The 26,385-nt window shown below is 41.8% G+C and overlaps 1 protein-coding gene across 3 annotated transcripts in view; it reads left to right on the top strand.

The window, feature by feature from the left end:
• Positions 1-24,377, top strand: part of PIP4K2A (phosphatidylinositol-5-phosphate 4-kinase type 2 alpha) — a 76,434-nt gene extending 52,057 nt beyond the window's left edge. For 2 of the 3 annotated variants that reach the window (XM_056857004.1, XM_056857002.1), the window contains 6 exons: positions 4,812-4,958; positions 10,336-10,374; positions 14,532-14,645; positions 19,402-19,642; positions 21,619-21,722; positions 23,934-24,377. In XM_056857004.1, coding sequence (XP_056712982.1) covers positions 4,812-4,958; positions 10,336-10,374; positions 14,532-14,645; positions 19,402-19,642; positions 21,619-21,722; positions 23,934-24,014 — 726 coding nt within the window. In that variant the 3' untranslated portion in view covers positions 24,015-24,377. The remainder of the gene's footprint in view (positions 1-4,811; positions 4,959-10,335; positions 10,375-14,531; positions 14,646-19,401; positions 19,643-21,618; positions 21,723-23,933) is intronic. The other variant, XM_056857003.1, reaches the window with a different exon arrangement.
• Positions 24,378-26,385: the final 2,008 nt, after the last annotated feature.

Here is a 26,385-nt window from a genome sequence, read left to right as displayed (position 1 = left end):
TTTGGTTTTGGATTGGGCTTCTTTTGCATGCAGCTTAAATTCTGCATGGATGTATCTTTAATTGTTTATACTTGTGTTTCTGAACATATAATTAATTTCCCACTGTGTGTTGCATTTTTGTATGCCCCATAAAAAGGTTGTTTATTCCGTGACACACTGACATGGAACTAGGTATCTGTCACAATTGGGGCAATGAGTAATTAATGCTTACTCTTCCACTTGGTATAGGTGTTGTTTTGAAACCAGTTTCTCCAAATCATGTTGTGCTTACTAAAGAAATCAGGGAAAGAGTGCAGTTGTATTTTAGTCTTCTTTTGGTAACTGTGGAGATCCTCTTTCCAGACTATTATAAATGCCGCAAGAGTGCAGATAATTATTGCCTTGATAATTCATTGTGTTTTTGTGTCTGTCTTGTAACGCTGCAAGTTTAATCTTTTCATCGGTTGAATGACATGACCGGTTAAATACTTTTCTCGTTAAGCAGTCAGTCTGTGAAATAAAATCCCGCTGTGCCACTTGGCCTGATAAAACAATAGCAATAAAACCATTGAGCGCAGGCAGAATTCATTTAGCAAAAGTGGACCTAATGGGTCAGACTTGTAATACTAATTGTCCAAGGACAAATGGACCCTTTCTAGGAAGGATAAAAGAGTAATAATAATGAGCAGTAAGGCCTAATGCTGGCTTTTAATAAATAGAAGTTCTGTAGTATCCTGTTTGTCAAATAGAGGAGGGGGTGAAGACTTCTGTATTGCCAGTGGGCTAAGGCTGCTGTGTACCTGCGGGGCCACCTCTCCCAGTACACTCCCCCCCCAAAAAAAAGAGTGTTACCCTCAGCTAGTAATAACTGACTGGTGGTCCCTGGCTCAAGAAGCCTTCGGCTGTCCTCAACTAGAGCCAGAGGATTTTTAAGCTCTGGCCCCAGCATGGTGGAACTCTCTATCAAGTGAGACCCGGGCCCTGTGGGACCTGGCTCAATTCCGCAGGGCCTGCAAGATTGAGATATTCTGCCAGGCCTATGGTTGAGGCAGGCATGGTTACGTCTTAGCTGGCCTCCCTACCTCTGCCCTTACTTCCATTTCCTCAGTTGTTTTGGGTATTTTTTTTTGTTTCTGCCTTCCCTTCTCTTTCTCCCCCCCCCCCTTTTGACTGGTTATCCCTGTTATTGTCATTTAATGTTAAGGGCACCAACTGGAATTTTAAAATTAATATGTTTTTTAATTATAGTTTATATATTATATAGTATGTTTTAAACTGATTGTATTATTTGGTTGTTAGCTGCCCTGAGCCTGACTATAGACAGGAAAGGGCAGGATAGAAATCTAATAAAATAAATGGGGACAGTGGCTATCCCATCCCCCCACCTTTGATTCTTCCCCTCTTTCCCCACTTCTGTCAGTCTCTCTTTTTCTCCTCAACCCTCTCTTATTGTCTCTCCCCCATGTCTATTACTCCTTCTCTCTTTCTGCCCCCACCCCACCCTACCCCTCTTTCTTTTTCTCTTTCTGACCCACCAACCCATCACACTCTTTCTGCACCTGATCTGGTCAGATCTCAGAAGCTAAGTCGGGTCGGCCCTGGTTAGTACTTGGATGGGAGACCACCAAGGACTTTCAGGGGTGCAGCAAAGGCAGGCAATGGCAAACCACCTTTGGTCATCTCTTGCTTTGAAAAACCCTGTGTGGTGTCCTTAATCGGGTTGCGATGTGAACACATGAACACATTTGACGGCACTTTCTACCAGCAATGGACTTTGGGTGTTAAAAATTACTCCCTCCTATATTATTTTGTTAACAATGCAATTTGAGATAATCTAGATTTATTACGTGGTTATGGAACTTTTCAAATTTGGTCCATAAGTTTAAGAATGAATAAGGCTTGGCTTCCTGTCTTGAAAACCTCTAGACTAACAAAGACTACAGTCAACAATAGCCATGCAGATTAGCTTTGGATTTCACACATTAACAGATCACTTCAGGATACAATGGTTCCATATTAACATACCACACCCTCATTAGCACATTATCTTGATACTTACAGGACAATGGTTAGCACATTACCTTTGTTACTTTTTGCAGGACAATGATTCAGCTCAAACCCAACCCCTTTCTGACTATATATTACTCTTCCTACACACTTGACACTGAGAGACACTGTCCTTCAGTGTTACTCCTCTGAAGATGCCGGCCACAGCTGCTGGCGAAACGTCAGGAAAGAAAATACCAAGACCACGGTTACACAGCGCAGATAACCTACAAGAACCAATTGGTCCGTAAGGAATCTGAAAAGAAAGCTATGGGGAAAATCTATTCTGATACAACAGAGCTCGCTGCATCTGTTCAGAAGGACACACTCATGTTCTGTACATCACTTTCCCCCCTTGAGATATATTCAAGCATTTACTGGGCACCACTTCCATACATTTTTCAGAGAAATCATTTTTCCTTGCATGCATTCAAAACTGGAACAGCACGTGTGTGTTTTTTCACTGGTTATCTTAGAGATGAATGTAATGTTTGAAACAATGCTAAACGGAGACAGGCAGTAATAACTGTCTAAATCATTGTTCTTCTTTTTCTGTCTTTGAGCCAATTTGAAACAAAATATTTGGCTTATGCCCAAAGTAAACCTACCAGATTTCCCTCCAATTGAGGATTTTGTACGGGTGCATAAGTAAAGCTCATTATGACTAAAAGAGAATTGCTAATTGAAGTATGAGTATAATTTATTCTAAGCGAATGGTTACCAGTTTCTCTTTCAGCAGACAGGCCATTAAAGATTTTAGTTGATTTAATTTGGACTGTAGTTGATTAAATTTAATTTCTGTCATATTTCTATTTATGTGTTGCTGTCAAGACAGTTCCTTATGCTGAGGAACTAATCTAAAATTTGAGGTAGAGACCACAAAGGGAAGGGAGGTGGAGAAAAATCAAAAGGATATGCTTTGATTTCAAGTAGGAAAAGGTTGTCAACTCTAGGTGGGGCCTGGAGATCTCCCTGAATTACAACTGATCTCCAGATGAGAGAGATCAGTTCCCCTGGAGAAAATGGCTGCCTTGGAGGGAGGACTCTATGGCATTATACACCTCTGAGGACCCTCCCTTCCCCAAGCTCCATCGCCAAATACCCAGGAATTTCCCAAGCTGGAGTTGGCAACACTACTTTAGGCAAAGATCCAGTTGGGGTGGGGGGAGAAAAGAGTAGTGATGTGAAGATCCAGAAAGGAATGTGTGACATTCCCATGTGTATAAGTGCAATTTTACTAAAGCATTTTTACACTTGGGGAAGGTATCTTATCTATGTAAACAAATCTGATGGGTTTTGATGCACAGTTTTTTAGATTAGTGTTTTTGTGATTTAATACAATTTTAACTTCTTTATAAATAACATTGGTATTCCCATATGCAAGGGTGTTTTTCTTTTGTACCTGGAGCTCCAGAGGGTAATCATAGGGAGTCCTGCATTCTGTCTGAGGTCTGGAGCAAAGGATTTTTTTGAATCTCAGAATTCAGTAGGATCAGTTGAGTCATCTTCTCTGGTTGGTGTTCCTCAGCCCCTTTGAGTATGCATCGACTCCTCATGGCTCCAGCAGGTAATGGGGCCTGCCATGGTGTCTTCCTGCTGGTAAGATTCTGGTGAATTCTGGGTGTTCAACCTGGGGTGCAGTGGTCCTGATGACTCAGAGGATGTCCCCTCTAAGTCAAGTCCTGTGTTGAGAGACAAAACTAGGCAGTTTTGGATTTTAAAATATATATTAGCTCCTGTAAAGTAACATACTAGAGCAATAATAGTTTCAAAATGATGTTGCTTTCAACTACGTACTAATAGATTCAGTTGCCTTTTTTCTTATTGCTGAATGAAAGGGAATAATGGGTGAAATGCAAAATTGCTGCTAGCTTTGGATTCAAGTGAGTTTTTTTCTTCTGTTTTAAAGGAACTCTTTCCTTCTGCCCCCCACCCTTTATTTAACTTGACATCAGGAGGGATTCTGTATGGCCACTACAGCAACACACTAGTGCAGTCCCTTGCAGCTTATGGGATACTGGAAGGCCCCTAGGGGTCTTTTGAGGGTGCTGCTGCTGAAAGGGGTAGTTGAATGTTTGCTATGTGCCTGGGCTCTTCTGGGGACCCATAAGAGTCCTGATATAATTTGTCTTTTCATTATCTAGTATTAAAAATGCTTGGGTTAATATGTTAAGAACATAGCTCTTTTTTGAGTGAAAACAAGCCAAAGTCTTGCATACTATGCACTGTGTTTAATCTACTAGTTGACCCAGGGCGTGATACCTATTTTGATAGCTCCCATATATCTGCAGGTGGCAGGCTCCAAGGCGGACATCCTTTTTTGTGAGGCAATGCTGAGATCTTAGAAGTGAAAGTACATAGTTTCTACCTGCTGGAAGTGAACTGTGTAATCATGAGATGCAGATTTGAGGTGAGAACTAGCAGAGAAGGGAATCGGTAGGTTTATATGGAGTCTAAAATGTTCGTGAGAAAAACAACCCAAAGAGATTCCAAATAAAATGGAAAAATCTGTTTTCACATTTCATCTCTGTGTTGAAGAGCCTTCTCAAAATGTGCAGTTTTTTGATGCGATATGGCCCATGGAGCGCATAATAGTGGAGGAAAGAGGGTGCTGTAGAAGCCTCTTTAAGTGCTTGTTCACAGTAAATATATTCGAGTGATGTGTCTGAATCTTGTATTCTTTTTAATCTGTCACCTTTATGTACCTGCACAACAGATGTCCTACACTATGTATCAGGTAGGTACTAAAAATCTAATATATTCTCTGTCCTTCTGTTTCTCTCTAGTTTATAGTGGAGTGTCATGGAAACACACTTCTTCCCCAGTTTTTGGGCATGTACCGGCTCACAGTTGATGGAGTTGAAGTATATATGATTGTTACAAGAAATGTGTTCAGCCATCGCTTGTCTGTTTATAAAAAATATGATCTAAAGGTAAGCAGCATCTTTTAAATATGAATACTGTAGTGGTTCAAATAAGTTGAGAGAAAAAGAGATGCAGATGGCCATTTCTGCACAGGTTATCTGCCCTGAGTTCAATCCTTCATAAGAACATAAGAAAGGCCCTGCTGGATCAGACCAAGGCCCATCAAGTCCAGCAGTCTGTTCACACAGTGGCCGACCAAGTGCCTCTAGGAAGCCACAAACAAGATGACTGCAGCAGCACCATCCTGCCTGTGTTCCACAGCACCTAAGATAATAGGCATGCTCCTCTGATACTAGAGAGAATAGGTTTGCAGCATGACTAGTATCCATTTTAACTAATAGCCATGAATAACCCTTTCCTCCATGAATATGTCCACTCCCCTCTTAAAGCCTTCCAAGTTGGCAGCCATCACCACATCCTGGGGCAGGGTGTTCCACAATTTAACTATGCATTGTGTGAAAAATAATTCCTTTTATCTGTTTTGAATCTCTCACCTTCAGCAGATGACCTCACGTTCTAGTATTATGGGAGAAGGAGAAAAACTTCTCCCTGTGCACTCATGACTGGTATCCATTTTGACTAGTAGCCATGAATACCCCTCTCCTCCATGAACATGTCCACTCCCCTCTTAAAGTCTTCCAAGTTGGCAGCCATCACCACATGCTGGGGCAGGGAGTTCCACAATTTAACTATGCGTTTTGTGAAGAAATACTTTTATCTGTTTTTAATCTGTCACTCTTCAGCAGATGTCCCCACATTCTAGTAATTATGAGAGAGGGAGAAAAGCTTCTCCCTGTCCACTCTCTCCATACCATGCATAATTTTATAGACCTCTATCATGTCTCCCGTTAACCGCCTTCTTTTCAAGCTAAACAGACCTGTTGGGAAGCAGATTTTTTCCAACTTTCCCACAGCATCATTATGCATTTGTGTACCTCCTGGGGTTTCCCTGGCTTTTCTCCAGTCTTTCTCAAACCTGGTTGGCACCGAACCTTTGGGGAAGATCATAGTAAAGCCTGGATAATTGCTTTGTGGGTGTGAAAATCCAGCTTTTCCCACCCACATGGCAGCCATTTTCCCTAACCCTGTTCCAGTAGCAGCCATTTCCTCCCCTGCCTCCGTAAAGCTTATTTTTTTGGCCCTATAATATTATTGAATTGATACATGTTGAGTATACCTTATCTGGACAGCTTGGGACCAGAAGTGGTCCATATTTCGGATCGTTCCAAATTTAGGAATTTTTGCATATACATAATGAGATATCTTGGGATGGGACCCAAGTCTAAACACGAAATTCATTTATGTTTTATATATATATTTTTGTACACACTTCATACACATAGCCGGAATGTAATTCTAAACAATATCTTGAATAATTATATGTACATTGAACCTTCAGTGGCACTGCTGAGGGCCTGTAAGTAATGCCTGCCTGCAGGCTCAAAAGGTCTGGTTTTCGGATCAGTCTAGATATCGGATGTGTCCGAATAAGGGATACTCAACCTGTATAACGTTATACTGGGTTGTGTACCGGGTTGTCTGAACTAACAGTTTGCATTTTTAAAAGAGTAAGTCTCTAGCCCTTTCCGTTGCAGAGATATGCTTTTCCCCTTATATCTGTGCTTTGTAAGAGGCTAGAGAGTTACTCCTTTTTTAAATGAAAGCTGGAAACTCAGAGAACCTGGTATACATATTGGTATAATGTTATATTGATGTAGCATTATTCTAGGGCCTATTTTTTTTAATTGCAAAAGCCGGAGGGGGTGTGTGGCTTCTGTGGGGCTAGGGCGGGGAAACTACTTCAGCAACAGGGAAACCAACCAAACTTGTCCCCATGTGGAAACCACCAGTTTCTGTTGGGTATTTCACATATAAGTACTAGCTACTGCCATATTTTAAAATCTAGCAAACAATTTTGCTAAGCTATGATTACTAAAATAGAATTTGTGGCTTATCCCCCCCCCCAAATACCTTTTATGGAAATAAGATAATTTGAGCTGCATCATGTGTTGGAAAGGAAGTGGTTTAGCAGAAGTATGCTAGCTAAAAGTAGATAAGTGTTAATTAAGGGTTGCAGTAGAAGCCATTTGAGGGGAAAATGAAGAGGCTGTACTGCATTTTTAATGCATTCTGATGGGTACTACATCTTATTCTGCATTCAAATTTCTTTTTGGTAACCAACTGAACAGCTTTAATAAGTTAATGCAAACCCCCTCTGTGTCTATCTGGTGTTTTAGTGTGATTCTTTTGTTTATTGAAATAAGTTCAGCTACAGTTGGGGATGGGTGGGATTGAAAAGCCACACTATGCAAATGTCTGTTAAATGTTAACCTGAGCCAAATATATTTAATTTCTCACAACTGGCAGCCTATCCATGTCTTGCCTTACAAGAAGGAATGTGGTGAAGTAAAAGGCATCTCAATTGGATACCGACTGGCCATTCTTTCAAACAGACAGTTCTCAAAGGCAGACTGACCTTCAGTATACCTTATTTTAACCGGCTGACACATGCTATATCAGCAAGAGAAAATATATTGTACACATTCACATATGGTTTTCATTATTTTTTTAAATCACATTTGCTGAGATGGGCTTAAATGCAACTATAAAGTGGAACCTGAAATATCAGGAACCAGAATATAAGCCATATACTAAAATGTTGTAGCACCCGAACACAAAATAGCATGTGTGTGTTTATTGGCCTAGTTTATTATTGTGAATGACAGCGCTGAGGTTCTGGAGTCAATAAAATTACCGGAAGGAAAAAGGAAGGGAATAAAACCCAACCTAAAATACTCCCAAATATCACCGTTTAAAAGTTGTTTTATGGCTTTCTTTAATAATTTTTACGATGGTTGTTTTTATAATTTTATGGTATTGTTTTTACTTTGTAAGCCACTACATCTCTGGAGAGGCAGAATGTATAGTTTCTAAATACTGTGTATCCTAGTCTACAATTGTAACTATATTTTTATTTGAAATTAAACTTTTCTCACTTCCTGCATTCTCGTACTGACAAATGCAAACTGGTGTTTGGGTCCATTTTACAGAAACAAAAAACAAGGAACTAGACATATGGTAAAAATATAGATGTCGTCAGTGCTAGATTTCTCGTCCTTCCCCCACTAGTTACTACTTTGGGGATTCCAAGCTGTTCTTCTCAATGACTCCCTCTTTCAAAATTCAGTTTTTAAACATTCCTTCTACAAAGCAACAGTTTTGTAAAGGTGACTGGAAATATTGAAACTCTTGCCCTGATTTGTTGTTGAAAATGCATTGGGTTTGGGTCCCGTGACTGAAAAAAAACTTTCTCTGTTGGAGGAAAACTCAGAACAGAGGAAACCCTTCTGTGATAAAGGAAGTCTTCTTTTTCTGTGGAAGAAAACTTGGTGGAAGTAAGTCACAGGGTGCAACTTTGTGTGCAAGAGTCATAGAATCCAACCCTGTGTGCCCTGCAAGTATTTGGCAGGGAGAAAAAATGGCATCTAGTATTTATGCTGCTGGAACTGGACATTAACCCTGCCTCCATCACTGTCCTGGGTTCTTCCCCTCCCCTAAGTGATTGGTAGATAGAGGCCAAGGAAACACACAGTATGATGATGTTGCAGTATGTAGTGATGTTATGCTCGATACTACCAGGAAGAAGTGAGAAAGAAACTCAGAGGAGACAACATTTGGTGTCTTTTGTAACGAATGTCAGAGTTCCCCACAGTGCGGCCTGATTGGTTTTGAATGTGTTTAGTGAGTTATTGATTTCCTTAAGCTACAATCTGGAATCAGTTCAGAAGTTTCTATTGGAGAAGAAAGACAGGGGGCAAGTTGCATGAATTAACAGATTTACTTGGATGTAAATTCCATAATACAAGATGCTTGCTTTCAGGAAGAAGGCCCGTATGTCTTGGAGTTGCTACCATGCTCCTAGAGCACATAGATGGCTGCTGAGAAAGGGAAAAAAAGAAAGAAGACCAGTTTTCCCTCTGACTGAGGAAGAAAGGGGGAGAGAGTGAAGTGTAAACTTTCAATGTTAACTGGTGTGAGATCCTTGTGTTTCTTGTTGGCAATGGGGAGAGTAGCGAGGATTTACTTTACAAACTGGTAGATTAAGTTCAGAGCCAGCGTGGTGTAGTGGTTAAGAGCATCAGACTCTAATCTGGAGAACCAGGTTCAATTCCCCACTCCTCCACATGAAGCCTGCTGGGTGACCTTGGGCCAGTCACAGTTCTCTCGGAACTCTCTCAACCCACACAAAGGCAGGCAATGGCAAACCACCTCAGCTGTGACTAGATGGCAAAATCACACACACGCAGATTAAGCCTAGAAGCTGCTCACCACTAAACCACTGATGTTGCTGAGCACATGAGCAGAAGCACTTGTTTTGAACATTTGTTTTTGTAGGTGTTAATCTTTGCTGTGCAATGGCATCCAGAGACACAGGATAGTCTCCATAGGTACCACAGAAACAACAAAAGGACCAAGATTCATATATCCATGTATTCCTTTGACTAGTTTCAGAGTTTGGGGGGGGGGGAAACTGGGGGATTTCAGAAGTGTTTGTGATGTGGCACGGAAGGGTCACAGGGGAGAAAGCAGACATCCCCCTGGCAAACCCCTTTGCATCAGCCTGAGCATCTCTTTGGATCCTTGCCAGTGTAGTGAATAAATTCATATTGCTTAGCATGTATGTTGCCAATTATCCCTAGATAGACTATTCTGTAATTGCAATAAGTAGATACAATTGGTTTTGCTGGCAGTCCCTTTACAGATGAGGGCTTGAAGATTTATTTCACCAGAAAATTGTAGTACAAATTAAAGGTGATAACAGTACGATGAGGGAAATCCAGATCTCCACAGTGAACTATTATTTAGTTACAGACCTCCTGTGACCTCTGTTTCACATGAACACATGAAGCTGCCTTATACTGAATCAGATCCTTGGTCCATCAAAGTCAGTTTTGTCTACTCAGACTGGCAGCGGCTCTCCAGGGTCTCAGGCAGAGGTCTTTCACATCACCTACTTGCCTAGTCCCTTTAACTGGAGATGCCGAGGATTCAACCTGGGACCTTCTGCATGCCAAGCAAGATTCTCTACCACTGAGCCACAGCCCCTCATAGAGCTACTGGCTGAGATGTCATGATTGACTTCCTTTTTTTTAATACAGTGGGTTTTATTACAGTTGTCATGGTGCTGTTCTGACATGGAATTGTGTTGGAATTATTCGTATGTGCTTACATAATCTGAACGATCTTTTGTAACTTTGTGGTATGTGAAAAAGGAAATTGCTCATGGATCTGATGAAGTAATTCCACACTGAATAGTAGAGCTTTGCCATTAAATGTTTGTTCCCCATTGCATCATACATTACAGATACAACTTTTCTGTTTCAGGGTTCAACAGTAGCAAGAGAAGCCAGCGACAAGGAAAAGGTACACCCAAGTTATACTTACTTAGCTACCCAACTTTTTGAAAAAAGACCAGAAAAGTGGCTGTACTGCATAATTATTCTGTAACTTCACACTCTTTATGTACATTGGGAAGGACCATAACTGCAAAACAAAAGTCCACACATACTTAGGGCTCCTCTTGCCAGCAGTGGAAGATGACATCCAGCAGGCGATTCGTCCGCTTATTTTATCTGTTACAAAGAAATGCAAGTTAGATAGCATTTTGAAGGAACGTTGAAAAATACCTCTCACTATCACCTTGTCCTTTCCTTTTGACTTGTTAAGCAAAATCTTATTATATGGGTGGTGCTTTTCTATATTTGAAAGGCAACTGCCCCTAAGAAGATCCTTACTGCAGTGTTTTCTAGAGCATTGTGCAAGAGAAGTCCGACGAAATCCACAGGTGATGGTCTGCTTGAGGAAGAGCTTCTATAAGCAAGTTGACAGAGTCCTGATGGCTGTAAGGCCCACCACTTGCCTCTTGGACCCGTGTCCCTCCTGGTTGGTCAAGGCCTCCCAGGAGGTGGTGCGGGGCCCCCTGGGAGAGATTCTCCCCGATGTTATTTAACATCTACATGCGTCCTCTTGCCCAGCTTGTCCGGAATTTCAGATTGGGATGTCATCAGTACGCTGATGTCATCAGTACGCTGATGACACCCAGCTTTATCTGTTGATGGACGGCCATCCAGACTCTGCCCCAGACACACTGGCCAGGTGCTTGGATGCCGTGACTGGGTGGTTGAGGCAAAGCCGGCTGAAGTTAAATCCATCGAAGACGGAAATCCTGTGGCTCAGCCGGGGCGGCCTTGGGTTGGGGTGCCGACTCCCGGCTCTTGACGGCGTGCTGCTAACACCTGTGCCCGCTGTCAGGAGCCTGGGTGTGACCTTGGATGCCTACTTATCTATGGAGGCCCAGGTCACAGCTGCGACCCAGTTGGCTTTTTTCCATCTCCGCCGGGCCGGGCAGTTGGTGCCTTACCTCTCCCGCCCCGACTTAGCTACAGTGATCCATGCGACGGTCACCTCCAGGCTAGACTACTGTAACTCGCTCTACGTAGGGCTGCCCTTGAGGCTGACTCGAAAACTCCAGCTGGTACAAAATGCCGCAGCAAGGCTGCTTACTGGGTCCTCGTCGCGGGCTCATATCACGCCAGTGCTTAAACAGCTGCACTGGCTCCAGCTGGAATATCGGGTCAGATTCAAGGTGCTGGTTATTACCTTTAAAGCCTTACACGGTCTGGGACCTTCATATCTGTGGGACCGCCTCTCCTGGTATGTTCCCCAGAGGACTCTTCGTTCAGCTAATAACAATGTTTTGGTGGTCCCCAGCCCAAGGAGTGTCCGGCTGGCCTCGACCAGGGCCAGGGCTTTCTCTGCTCTGGCCCCTGCCTGGTGGAATAGCCTCGCTAGCGAGACCAGGGCCCTGCGGGACCTCAAAGAGTTCAGCAGGGCCTGTAAAACAGAGCTATTCTGCCAGGCTTATGGTTGAGGCCAGCTATGGTTCCTATATATAAAGACTGGCCTCCCTAACCTTCCCGTTGTGGTTAACACCTTTTATTCCATCTGGTGCCTTCCATCTGCTCGCCTAGCTGGGTTGTTGTATTGTGACTCGTTTGTTAGAGGTGCCTAGGTAAATTAGTATAATGATTATGATTTTATAGGGCTATTTTAAAATGTTTTAATGCTTTTATTGATTAATATGACTTTTATATTCTGTAAGCCGCTTTGAACCTGGCTTTGGCTGGGAAGAGAGGGGTAACAAATGGAAATAATAAATAAATAAATATAAATAAGCAAGCATATACGCCTACAGAGCTTGTTATAATGCTGGAGAAACTCTGAACAAGTGCCTCTGGAACCTCAGTTACCATTTTCCTTCTGCTCACAATCCTTTAGAACCAGCCCAACCTAGAGTTGTATGGTTTTCCCCTTGGATAACATTCCAGCAATAATGGAACTGCTTTATGCCAACGAGTATTGAAACGTACTTGGAGAGGCATTGATTTTTATTTATTTATTTTACAAAAGAGCAGTAGATTTCAACAGCTGCCAAATTCTGACAGCTAGTGTTTTGCCTCCTCTTTCCTAAATGTGTATAATGATAAAAGACGGGCACCTTAAAGATTAGCAGACATTTTATTCTCACATCAATTTTCAGGGACTTGGAGTGCTAGTCAATTAAAAGCTTGTGCTAGATTTAAACCATGTTAGTCTCTAAGGTGCCTCAGACTCCTGGTTATTTGTACTGCAGCAGACTCACTTGGCTACTCCTCTGCAATTATATAGGGACTTGTTGCTCTTACTCTTGGCTTTGGATGGTTTGGCCTCGGACAAGAATAGTATGGAATTCACCAGCCAGTCTCTTAAGGATGTCCTGCTCTCTTCATTGTAACATACATGTTGTTTTTATAGCTCTTCTGGGGTTCTAAGCCTGTTGCCAGTGGGCAAGCTGCTACAGTATATGTCCTTGCGTGCGTACTTTCGTATCACTAGAAGTCCCATATTCTAGATCATTGCAATCCAAGTACTAGAACTTGCCAGCGTGGTGTAGTGGTTAAGAGCGGTGGTTTGGAGCAGTGGATTCTAATCTGGAGAACCGGGTTTGATTCCCCACTCCTCCACATGAGCGGCGGATGCTGATCTGGTGAACCGGGTTGGTGCCCCCACTCCTACACATGAAGCCAGCTGGGTGACTTTGGTCTAGTCATAGCTCTCTTAGAGCTCTCTCAGCTCCACCTACCTCACAGGATGTCTGTTGTGGGGAGGGGAAGGGAAGGTGATTGTAAGCCGGTTTGATACTTCCTTAAGTGGTAGAGAAAGTTGGCATATAAAAACCAACTCTTCTTCCTCCTCCTCCTCCTCCTCGGGGAGTCTACAATAAAATCATTAATCTGTCTCCTACAAAAGGAAGTGGCAAGCAAGATTAATATATTCTTAATACAGTGGGCTAGAAACGGTTGCCACTTTAGCCTGGCACAAATAAAGTTTAACATGTTGAAGATGCATCTTTTTCTTAATGACATTTATTGATTTACTTCAATTATCCCGGTGTTTCCCTCCAATTCGGACTCAAAGCAGTGTGCATTGCTTCTCTATTTAATCCTTGCAACAACACCATGGGGCAGGTTAGGCTGAGAGCGTGTGACTGGCCCAAGGTCACCCAATAAGCTTCCATGGCAGAGCAGGCATTCGAACCCGGGTCTCCAAGATCCTAGCTAGACCAACACACTAACTACTGCACCTCACTACTTGGCAGGACAGTCTTGATGAGACAGCTCTAAATCTCCTACAACAGGAAACATCTTTTCTTCGTAGCCACTTGGTTTGTGTTGCCACTGCTGCTGGGACCAGCGTGTGGAAACTCCCTTATTTGCTGTGACATAAACTCATTACTTATTTCCCTGACTTATTGCGCAAGGAATTCTTCAGTCTCTTATCCAACAAGAATTATAAAAACGGAACCTTTTTCCAGCCAATGGTACCAGAATGATTCCTATCACATTCACTAATTCCAGACTCTCTCCACAATACATTTGCGGCTGCTGCCGGGTTGAGGAGAGCTGTGGCTTATTTGCCCACTTCAATTTTATGAGAGTGTGCAAGCTTCATTGCTAGGCCGGGTGTTTTGATAGGGCTGCTGTTGAAACTGGGCTGCCGTAAAACTGCTTCAGACCAGCTGCTGTCACAAGGTAGCTAAGTGGTTGGAGCTTTACTTCTTTTTCAGCTCTTGACAAATAGGAGCTTGCACCTTGCAATGAGTATTGACAAGGAGGTAAATAAAATGATTTTTTAAAAAAATACAGATCAAGCAGCACAATGTTTCCTTTATTTTCTTGCTGTGAGTTCTCTAATTGGCTTAATGTAAGCAAATCAATCATGAAAGCCAATTAAGGCACTGTTCATTTGTAGGAGGAAAATACGATACAGATGTATCTTTGGGTGCTGAGTCAAACTATTCTTTGCTGTGCGCCCTGTTGCCATAGCTCATTAATGCCCTCTTGTGGCGTTTACTTTGCATTTTTGATTATTCTGGCTTCATGTCCGCTACAATCGAGTTGTGCCTGCTTGACCAAACGTGTTGTGTTGTGAGTGCATTTCTAAATGGTTCTTAACCTGCCAGCTTTTTTCTCTTGTCTTAGGCCAAAGAACTGCCAACCTTCAAAGACAACGACTTCATTAACGATGGTCAAAAGATACATATTGATGAAGCCAACAAAAAAATGTTCCTCGAAAAGCTTAAAAAGGATGTCGAAGTAAGATTGCCATTTGGTGGACGCTGAAGTATGACACTTTTAGCAGGAACGGGATACGCATTAGCAAATCTGTAGTAACATCTGTCATGGTAACACTTACCTTGTGCCTCACAGATACTTGAATTGAGCTAAATACTTTGGACAAAAATGTTTGAAGGTTTAAGAGTCACCAATCTGAAAATTGTTTGCCCAGATGTAGAATGCAAAATTCCATAATAGATAGTTGTTGTTTTGCTGGTGTTTGAATAATATGAGAGCTGCATAGCCCTTAAGTCAGGGATCTCCAACCTTTTCGAGCCTGTGGGCACCTTTAGCTGACAGAGTGTAGTGGGCACAGCCTCAAAATGGCTGCCGCAGGACTCATAGGGTTGTCCGCTCTGGGAAATACCTGAACATTTTTGGGGTGGAGCTTGTGGAGGGTGGGGTTTGGGGAGGGATGGGACCTCAGCAGGGTATAATGCCATGGAGTCCACCCTCCAAAGCAGCCATTTTCTCCAGGGGAACGGATCTTGGTCTCCTGGAGATTAATTGTAATAGCAGAAGAACTCTAGGTGCAACTCTATGCAAGAGCCAGAGCCAGGCACAAAAATGGCTGCCGCAGCTTACCTTTAGTCAGTGGTTAAAATCCTTGTGCTGTGGTGGGAGCTGCTGCTAAAGCAACATTTTTAAAAATCTGCACAGCCAATCAGAAGTCTTGCTGGGCAAAAGTGCCACCTGGCCCCACCCACTTTCTAAAAACACTTGGGCAACAAGGAAGTTGCTGGTGGGCACTTTGTTGCCCACTGGCACCATGTTTAGGACCCTTGCCGTAAGTATTTCCGTACTATAAGGGTATTGGAAATATTAGACCTTCCTGCTAGCATAGGGAGAGTGTTAAGCTTGGCTTGTTCTTTAGAAGATGAGGGTATACGTATCTTGATGTATCTGAAATTGACTTGGGAAGAAAAGAGAAGAAATATAACCTATAAGCGTTGTTTGTGAGGCTTGTTTTCCACTTACTTTCTCTTGGAAATAATTTAATCTGTTACTATCTTCAGTTCCCCCCCCCCCCCCGCCCCGTATCATTAGATCTAAGGTTGAATGCCCATCTGTATTAAACATAAGGTGGTATCAGGTCTCAGTTGTAGATCATTGAATGTCTGGAACTGTGTTGATCACATGTTGAGTTACCTAGTTATATTCCTGATCAGTCTGAGCACAATACATAGCTGGTCCCTCTGTTGCGTATTAATTGGGAAAAGAGTAATCTCAGGGTTCTGCCTTTAGGTTTAAAATTGTTTTAAGGGTGCTGGATGCTGTGTTCTCAAATACTTGAACGTTCTTGACACTCTGAACTGGTAAAATGCACCATAAACACTTGGTTTGTCTCTGAAATATTGGTCAAATTGTATTTCTACTATTTAAAATGGCAGTAGACCCTTGGAAGGTTGCTTGCGTAATTATACTCAGAGTGGCTTCTACAACATTGCTGCAGTTTAAAAATTCATGCGGTATGCAGGCAATTATTGTGAAGTAGCTCAACATCTCATGCTGATAATGGAAAGCCAGGATTGAGTCTTGGTTTTGTTTAATGTTTGTGTTTCTTTTCTTTTTTTCCTGGTTAAGGAATTTCAGCTAAGCAGTTCAGCAGAGATGCTTTGCTCCAAAGAATGAACAGCATTTATATTTATCTAGCCTGTTGAAGTCTGGATGCATTTTCAAGAACTATATCTTCCTGAATCTTTAGTTACACTTGTAATAATTCTCCAGGTCACAGTCTTTTTTTCTTTTAACAACATGCTTTCTTCCTCTAGGGCCAGTCTTTTCTGAAAATTCTGGCCTCCTTTTCTCTTGAAAACCCTGCTTGATTATTCACAGTCTGGCTGGCTACCAGCTGCACTCAGCCGAGACATGACTAATCGACATGCCCTCATGTCAGTCTCAAGGCAGTTTTTAATTTATAGAGAGCTCATATATCTAAATGTGTCCTATAAAAGGATTTCAACATCCCACCGCTCTCGTCCTTCTTCTCTTAAGATTGCTCTTCAGTTACAAGATGGAAACGTCTTGTTCACGCTGACTTGTCAGTCTTCCTTCACTTAACAAGCGTCTTCCTCAAAAACCCACCAGTTCAACCATACTGTGCCCAAGTCAATGCTGCTTCTTTGCAGACTTGGTAAAAATGTACTTGTCCGGGTAGGGTAGGGTAGGGTGGAAGACTGGTTTCAGACTCAGGCCTGCGGTTCTCATCCTTGCAAATTCTCCCTAGAGGCCCATGCCTTTACACTCCAAAGTGCATCTGTATCATCAGTTTCTGCGATCATGCATGTGCCCAGGCAGAAGTTGGGATCTTATAAATATAGGAACAACCCTCTGAATCAGACCACTGGCCCATCTAGTCCAGCATCTGGTTTCATGCAGTGGCCAGCCAGTTGCCTTGGAGGATCAAAAATGGGGCATAGTGGTCAGGACTTTCTCTTGATCTTGCTTTCTTAGCACTAGTACTAAGAGTTTTACTGCCTCTGAATGTGGAGGTTGCCCTTAATCACTGTGGCTGGTAGCCGTTGATGGCCCTCTCCTCCACGAATCTGTCTAATCACCTTTTAAAGCCATCTGTGCTTTTTGCCATTACGATGCCCACTGGCAATGAATTTCACAATTTAATTACTCATTGAATAAAGTGGCATTTCTATTTTATTTTACTCCTTTTTATTCCCACCTTTCTTTCCAGTGGGGACTCCAAGTGGCTTACATTGTTCTCTTTTTTTCTCCATTTTATCCTCACGAGAAACCCTATGATGTAGGCTAGGCTGAGAGGGTACGACTGGTCCAAGGTCACCCAATGAGCTTCCCTGGCACAAGTGGGGGTTCGAACCTGGGTCTTCCAGATACTAGTCTGACACTCTTAGCCACTACACCATGCTGGCTCTCCACACTGGCTGTTTCTTTTTGTCTGTCCTGAAAGTATTGCCCATCAACTTCATTGGGTGCCCCCTAAGTTCTATTGGGAGGGGGGGAGTCCTCTTGCATAATTTTATAAGTAGTATATCCCCCTTTTGTCACCTTTTTTTCTAAACTGAAACGGTCCAGACTCTTCATGTCCTCGTAGGAAAGGTGCTCTAATCCCTTGATCTTCTTGGTTGCTCTCTTCTACCCTTTTCATGGTGATCAGGAGCAAGGACAGCAAGGATAATTCCAGTTGTTCACAGCTATTCCACCTCCCCCCGTTTACATATCTACCCGTAGTCTGCACTTGACCCCTTACCTAGAGAACTTGTTTTGTGAGTACCTTTGCATGCTGCATGGAGACAACCACATTTGTAAGAGAACTTTTCTTTCTCTCTTGCATAGGTAATTGCATGATCCTTATGTGGAGGGATACATGAGTTCCCACCTTTGGATGTTATCCCAGAAGTGCAAGGGAAAATGTGACACTTTTTCAGTGGCATTTGACAATGTGCAGAGTTGTAACAACTCTCTAGGTCTCCTGTGTTTGACAAGCTGCTTTCTTCCTCTAGGGCCAGTCTCGTCTAAAAATTCTGGCCTGAAGTGCATTCAGATATTAGGGCCATGCTTTCAGATATTTCCAAACTGAAACATTGCCCAAAATTCACTGTTTGATTTCAGACTGGATATTTCCACTCTGAAACTTAGTAGGGGATTTTGGAGACAGGTTCGGTTCACAAATATTTGAATGCACACCCCTAGTTCATATAGCAGCCTACCTATTGGCAATCAAATATTTAGAAGTAGTACGTTGAATTTCCACAACCTGTTTAAGGGTAACTCCAGTCTACAAAATTTTTAATTGCAATATAAATCCCCAGGAGAGACTAGAACAGCATCAACTGGTTCAAGAATGCTCCTCTCTCACTATTCAATTTTATTTCCTTCACCATTGCAAAATTATATTTTAGCATGTTGGGAAGTTTCAGACTCTTAAATTTAATCTTCAAAACCTCTCCCGTCTTGTTTGCCCCTCCTTTGGCAGAGACTTTGGCATTTCAGTGAGCTGTGATTGTACAGGGCATGCCATTTTCGTTACTTATACAGTGGGATGTTTATCAAACTGTGCAGCTACTGATGAAATGATAGTTTTAATTTTTAAAAAAGCTTCCTTTTCTGGGTACCTGGTTCTTGGTCAAGGATTTATCAGGCTGTTCTACAAAACCAAAACTGGGGTAGTCAAGCTGATTAACAACATGCTTGAACTTTCAAAAGCAGAAGCAGATTCCTTTCCTAAGATAGCTCATTAAGGTAGATCATTAAAAGACTATGTTGGTAAATATGACTGTACCAATGGAGGAGGACTCTGTTGGTGGGGATTCTTTTCTCCATTGGAGGAAGACTTGGTGGAAGGGTGTGGTAGAATCCATCTTTCCTGAAGGTAGTTGTAGGATCCAATTCACAAATACTAATGTGTGAGAAATCAAGCTTTGTATTGTTCTGGAGTTTTGGTACCAGCTACATTTTTAAGAGTGGGCATGAAACGTGTTCTTTTTCTGCAATATTTCCCCAGATTTCTAGCTATTATAGGTGGAGCTTGTAATTTCAAAACACTGAGGAAAATCTGCCCCATTTTTCTTTCACAGCAGTGTGACATTCTTGACAGATCTCCCAAATTTTGCATTAAGTCTCACTTTGGTTTTCACTTGTCGAAGCTGGTTGTAGTCCATTTTTCCTTAAATGGAAAAACAAACACTACTGTTTTCCTAATTGGATCTCGGATTCTTTGTCTTCTCCATGGTAATTGACGCTGTCCTTTATCGCCCTGTAGTTCCTTGCACAGTTAAAACTCATGGATTACAGTTTGCTGGTTGGAATTCATGATGTTGAAAGGGCAGAACAGGAGGAGGTAGAATGTGAAGAGAATGATGAAGAGGAAGGGGAAAGTGATGGAGCTCACACGACTGGAACCCCTCCGGATAGTCCAGGAAATACACTGAACAGCTCTCAGCCGTTGGCTCCAGGAGAATTTGATCCATCTATTGATGTTTATGGAATAAAATGCCATGAAAGTAAGTAGTTTTGCTATAAATATTTAGAAATGGAAGACACTTTGATTCTTGCATCAGGATCTCTGAGCCTTTACAAAAATCAGACCACAGAAAGGCAAATCTGTGTTAATGTCACACGTTAATACTCTCTCTTTTGTTTTTTACATAACTGAAATTAAAATGGAGGACCCCAATTGTGGCTTTGTGTGGCTTTGGTATTTTAATATATTTAGATGTCCAATTACGCAGAAGAACCATTCACCTATAGCACAAATTGGTACTATACCACTTTTTACAGTATTGTGAAAAGATAGTCTTAACCTGCGGAAGAGCTCCGTTTTGCTTTGGAAGATAGGGCTACTGAACATCACTGTTCTTTTCAAATAATTTCATAGCTAATTTCAGGCTGGCTCTAGCCAGCTTGTTAACTCTCTTCCTTGCTGCAGTGCCCCCCAAGCTACATGGCTCTCGAACACACCTGTCCCATGATCCCCAGCATAGCCTTTTTGGATAGTCAAGTGGGACCTCTCCTCCCTTTTTCAGCAGCAGAAAAGAAGATTGGATCCAGCACTCGGCCTTTATACTTCTTTAGCATCTTGAAGTTCAATTCTAGGCTTCCTTTCTAAACACTCTTGCGTGCTTCAGGCACCTCTGCCATCTGAGGGAAGATGGTTGTCAATCCAAGAACTGGCCTTCTCAGTTATGGCATCAAAATTATGGAATTCCCTCCCCAGCTAGATCAGCCAGCAGGGGAAGACTTCTCTGCTTTGTTTGGTGTTGCCTTATTGGCCCTCCTTCCTGTTCATAAGTATATGTCTTTGTGTTTGTGTTTTATTGAATGGTTTTTTTTCCTTATATATATATATATATATGCATTTTACAATTTTTTCTGAAGTTTTGGCTGTGTGCTGTCGTGGAGACCCTGAACTGGGTGGACAGGAAGCATAAATCTTTTAAATAAATAAATGTGTTCATGTGAACCTAGAATAAGCTCTCAAACCAAAGTTACCACTATTGCCAAAGTTACACATGAAGTTTTATCCCAAATACAGAAGGAATATCACTGATGATAGTTAGTTTGGTCTTCTGGGTTTTTTAATGGCTTATAATTGTCTTTGTAAATTAAATGAAATCTTCATGGTCATGCTTTCCAGTCTAAGTTTGTAGCGGCCCATAGTTGGCCACCTGTCTTGATCTAGAAGTACTTCTCTAACTTAATATAATTCCTGAGTTACTTAAGAATCTTCAAGCTTTATGTTGTCAATGAGAGAAAAGGTTGTAGATCTTCCGTAAGACCTTTAATAAATTATTTATTTATTCGATATTTGACCCTCCCTTTTCAGATCACGGTCGGACTCAGGGTGGCTTACATCAATTAAAATACAATATCTTAACAATAAATACATATCATTAAAACCAGTAATACATCTTGTCAGTTAACCAATCAAACCAAGAGTCCAGTGACACCATTTAAAATTGGTATTGGTAGCATCCTAGCCAGGTGGGAAGGTGGAGATTGAACAGTTCAAAAGATGCAGAAAATGGCAGGTGGCGCAGCAGGTGCGGGGAGGACCATCGCTTCCCCCAACCATGGGTCTGGCAGAACAACCCCATCTTACAGGCCCTTCAGAGTTGAGTTAAGTCTAGCAGGTCCTGGGTCTCAGCAGACAGAGAGTTCCACCAGGCCGGCACAAGAGCCAAAAAAGCTCTGGTTCTGGTTGAGGACAGCTGGATATCTCTCGGGCCTGGGATCTCAAGTAAGTTGTTATTTGAAGAGTGTAACGCTCTTTGAGGGGGATATCAGGACAGGCTGTCCCCTAGGTAAGAATTGAAAGTTTTGAAAACCACCAAGTTGTTACAAGGCAAAGGCCATCAACTCCACCAGTTTCTTGTTGCCTTTATTTATTCCAGATGCCTTCCATCAGTTGGTTGATTTTCTATCCATAAAGTATGGCTTTATTGGGTTTTTTTTTTCCAAATGTCTTTCTTTTGTGCAGATGCACCTAGAAAGGAAGTTTACTTTATGGCCATCATTGATATTCTTACTCACTATGATGCAAAAAAGAAAGCTGCTCATGCTGCAAAAACAGTCAAACATGGCGTAAGTATCACTTTCAGCGGCAGGTTCCAACCCTGCCATTCTCTTCAGGTCTTAACTGTTTGGTGCTCTAATATAGAATAGCCTGCATGGGAGATGGCTTCATCTACTTTCTCCCTTTCACCAATCGCTGAAAGAAGCTTTACAAATAGCTTGGGGATTTGTATTGTTGCCTGTGTGAGTTTACTTGCTGGAATATAATTGGAAGTGATTTCTTAATGACATTTGAATCCTTTACTTAAGAAAGTATGGATGATGAAGTATTTGTTTACAAAGCATTCTTAGAGCCGCTTGACGCGTTGAGCCTAATCTGTGGATCTGTTCATATTCATGTGGCAAAGGGTGTTTCTTTCCCATGTGATTTTTTTTTCAACTGGTTGAAATGTCCACAGATTTCTACTTCTGCCTTAGGGTACCCTTTCTGGAATAAAATGTATGGGGTAGGAATGGGGCCACGTGAGTTTAATGTTGCCTATTATTTATCTGCCTTGATTTGGATAGCCTAAGCTAGCCTGATCTCGTCAGATTGCAAAAGCTAAGCAAGCTCAGCCCTAGTTAGTATTTGGATGGGAGACCACCAATGAAGGCCAGGGTTGCTACACAGAGGCAGGCAATGGCAAACCATTTCTGAATGTCTCTTGCCTTGAAAACCATGCATTGGCTGTCAGTTGACAGCAAAAAAAAATATCTACTGGGGATTCTGTTGATGTGTGGGGAGACTACTTCCCTTTGTCTGCCACTAAGATGCTGCAGACCTCCTGAAATCAGAAAGGGGGAGAAAGTAAATTGAGGAAAGTGAATAGAGGCGCTAACAGGAAGTGCATTCAAAGCATGATTGGCAGGAGAGGTGGAGAAAATAGAACAGTACAGTCAATGGAGAAAAAAGAGCAAAACCTTCTAACCACATCAAGGATATCAATGGGGAATTCATGCATGCGAAACTATGCATTCATCGTGTATGTGTGTAAAGTGCAGTCAAGTCACGGCCGACTTATGCCAACCCAGTAGGGTTTCAAGGCAGGAGACTAACAGAGCTGGGTTGCCATTGCCTTCCTCTTCATAGCAAACCTGGTATTCCTTGGTGGTCTTCCATCCAAGTACTAGCCAGGACTGACCCTGCTTAGCTTCTGAGATCTGACGAGATCAGGCTGGCCTGGGCCATCCAAGTCAGGACATGCATTTATTATATCAGTTGGTTAATTCTACAGTTATCTGTGACTAACACAGATAATTATGAATAGAGAATGAGGAAGGGGCAAGTGGAAGGGACTTGGGTTAGTGGACGGGTATAGTTGGCAGCAAAAATTTGGAGAGTACTAGCCTATGGGAAGGCATTATGGCTCAGTAAGAAAGAATCTCTGCAAGTCCCAAGTAAGAGGGAATGGTTGGAGCATTCTAAAGACCTATTTTACATGATTAATCTAACTATTTTACTAAATGAAAAATTCGAATTGAATTAATGTGTAGAAATCCATTCTTCAGTGTATAAAGGATTGTAGAATATACTAAAGTTACTCCTTATGTATTTCTGATATTTATAAAATATGGTTACTCTGTAATTAATTGTATAAAAGTAATAATTTTTTTTTAACCAAGGTGGCCCCAAGTTCTACCTCTGGCCTCTTCATTTTAGAAAAGGATCAGGAAGAAGGTGTGCAAAAGACTTCTGTCTGAGACTTTGGAGAGACACCCCCATTCTGGAGAGACAATAATGAACACATGAAGCTGCCTTATACTGAATCAGACCCTTGGTCCATCAAAGTCAGTATTGTCTACTCAGATCGCCAGCAGCTCTCCAGGGTCTCAGGCAGAGGTCTTTCACATCACCTACTTGCCTAGTCCCTTTAAATGGAGATGCCGGGGATTGATCCTGGGCCCTTCTGCATGCCAAGCAGATGCTCTACCACTGAGCCACAGCCCCTCCCCAATGACCTTAATAGACTAATAGTCTGGTTCAGTATAAAGCAGCTTCGTGAGAATTACCCACTAACTCATGTGTCCCTGTGCTTTTTCAGTGATAGTGCCCATTCTTTGGAACAATCTTTCTCAGGGGATGTGTAAATCTCCCTCTCTTCTGGACTTCTGTAAGGTTGCAAAACCTACCATTCAGAGAATGGGGTTCAGTGACTATATTTTTATGAACTTTATCCAAGTTGTGTTTGTCTCTGAGATGCTACAGGCTTTCCTTTTCTCTCTTTTTCTTCTTGTTTTTAGGCAGGTGCAGAGATTTCCACAGTTAACCCCGAACAGTATTCAAAACGGTTCTTGGACTTTATTGCCAACATTTTGACGTAACCTATCACGTTCCATTGGACAGATAATAAGGTCTGGGAACAGCAGCAATAGCTGCAAGTGTGTAAGGGACAAAAAAGCTTCTTTTAAAAAAGGAACTCTCAAGTGCTATCTTGCAGAAGGCGGCCCCCTTGGTTTACATCTGCTGGCCAAGATGACTGACTGGGGTGAAATTTTCGCTTTTAACAGCTGCCAGATACGCTCAGCCTAGTTCTAGCTATTTCTGGTGTGTGTGTGTATGTGTGTATGCGAGTGTGCGTGCGTGTGCAAAAACCCCTACAAATATAAATTAACTAATTAATAACATAGATCAGCGTTTTACTCGGTGTATTGCGACTGCGACGCTCCAGATTCTAGCTGAGATGGAACGAACGAGCCAAGGATTGGAGGGGAAGGAACGGAGGATGTGCATGTTAAATCCCACAATACTGGCATCGAACTGTAAACTGTGGATCAGTTTATGCTTTGAATGGAAAGGTGCAAGACCATTTTGGTGATGAGGATGATGACCTTACGGTGAATGCTCCACTTAAAAACAGCCCTGCATGTTGGCACTCTTTAAGAATAGCGGCAACATTGTAAGCTCCGTGTGCTGGAAGCTCTGCTTTTGGCATCTTTGCTCTCTCTTTTTTTTGGTCTTCTCTCTTGTTTTTAATTGGCCCATCACAACAGGGAACAGTCTTCCAGCAACTCAGAGGTATGTCTCTTGTTTTACCAAGACCTAATAGCATAATCATACTCTGTGTGGTTTTTTTTTTTTTTTACCAAGAGTTAAAGTATTGCTGGGGTGGGGGGTTGTTAGCGATAGACCATTGTCGTACCATGTGAAGATCTACACTCTACGTTTATTATGTAGGAACTGATCATGCTAAGAAGGAGACCAAGTACACTTTTAAGAGGAATTGCCTCATTTGGGGGAGGGGGAAACAAGTAGCATTGTTTCCCGCCACATAAACAAAATGATAGGAAGCCTATTAACTTGTGGCTGATCAAAACCAGGACCTTTCAGATGCTTACATTGTGCTGTTATAATAATTTTATTTTTTAAAAATTCCTTTTTTAAAGCCCTAAATTTTTACTGTTTACATTAATAGGAAAACAGGGATGCTTTTTGAGTTTGTGCACAGTATGTGAATACGAAGTTTACATGTAAAGTTATTTTACAGTGCAAATGAAGTAATATCTTGAAGTGTAACACGCAGTAATGTACTAAAGTGAATTTTTTCACCCACCTCCATGATAGAAAATCTTTTTCAATAAACAGTGACAGATTTTTTTTAAGTGTATTAGGTGGGTTTTTCCCCCATTATCTTAAATGACTGGCTTTGTGTTTCTCCAAATTACGTTGTATGATTCATTGCCTAAAAGTGTACTGCCACCTAGTAAGCAACCTGTTTAAAAACTTTTAATAATGACCAATTTGGGGAACAGGTTCCAAGCTTCTAAAAGGACAGAATTAGAAATGCTTAAATATATATATATTCTCTACTTATACACTGTGCTAAAATTGTGCCTTTTTACAATTCTTTGTCTGTTTCAACATTCATGAGCAGCAACTCAGAAAAAAAAAGAACCGCACTCTCCCTTGCAAGGTATAACTTAGCCCTGGAGTGCCAGGTTGCCTTCTCCAGTAACTTCACGCCAGCGCTGTTCAGGCTGCAATTGTGTATTTTGTCTGTAGTGTTGACTTCATAGAGCGCTGATAAACTAGCAGCTGATCTTGCTATTGTATGCGGCCAAAGGCAATACCATCCTTATTACTCTGTACGGATTTTTTTAACATGGTTTTGTTATCCTTCTAGTGATGTTAACAGTACTGTTACATATGTGTACAATTCTGAACTCTTATGTATTTAAGTTGACAATTGTGGTTTGACTTCTGTTTTTTTGTTTGTTTTTAATTCCTTTCCCCATACATGCACACCCACATTTATCTCTGGCACCATGTGAATGTTTTTTAATTTCTTACTATACACAGTGGCTACTTAAGGTATGATGAGACCACAAACCACTGGGGAACAATGAGGTACACATACATAAAAAGAATAAATATTCCATTGTAGCCAATTAGTGTATGCTTTTTATGAGCTTACTACAAAGCCTTCATTTTTCTGTCTGTAACAGTCTCTTGTCACTCATGACTGTTGGGTAAAACTGTCCAGGGAGAGGGTGGGGAAAGATCACACTGTATTGCCTAGTTATAAAAATACACTCCAAACATGACTAAGGCTTTATAAAATAAAGCACTTTGATGACTTGCTAGGAAAATCCTTTGTCCCTTTTTCTTTTTGGTGTGCTTTCAGCCACTTTTGGAAATGATACTTAAGATGAATGTATAACTTGGATTTCAGAAATCGAAGGTTTTTCACTGGAC

The sequence above is a fragment of the Euleptes europaea genome, chromosome 11, assembly GCF_029931775.1.
Source record: "Euleptes europaea isolate rEulEur1 chromosome 11, rEulEur1.hap1, whole genome shotgun sequence".
NCBI lineage: Eukaryota > Metazoa > Chordata > Lepidosauria > Squamata > Sphaerodactylidae > Euleptes > Euleptes europaea.
This window is presented reverse-complemented; position numbering and strand designations above follow the sequence as displayed.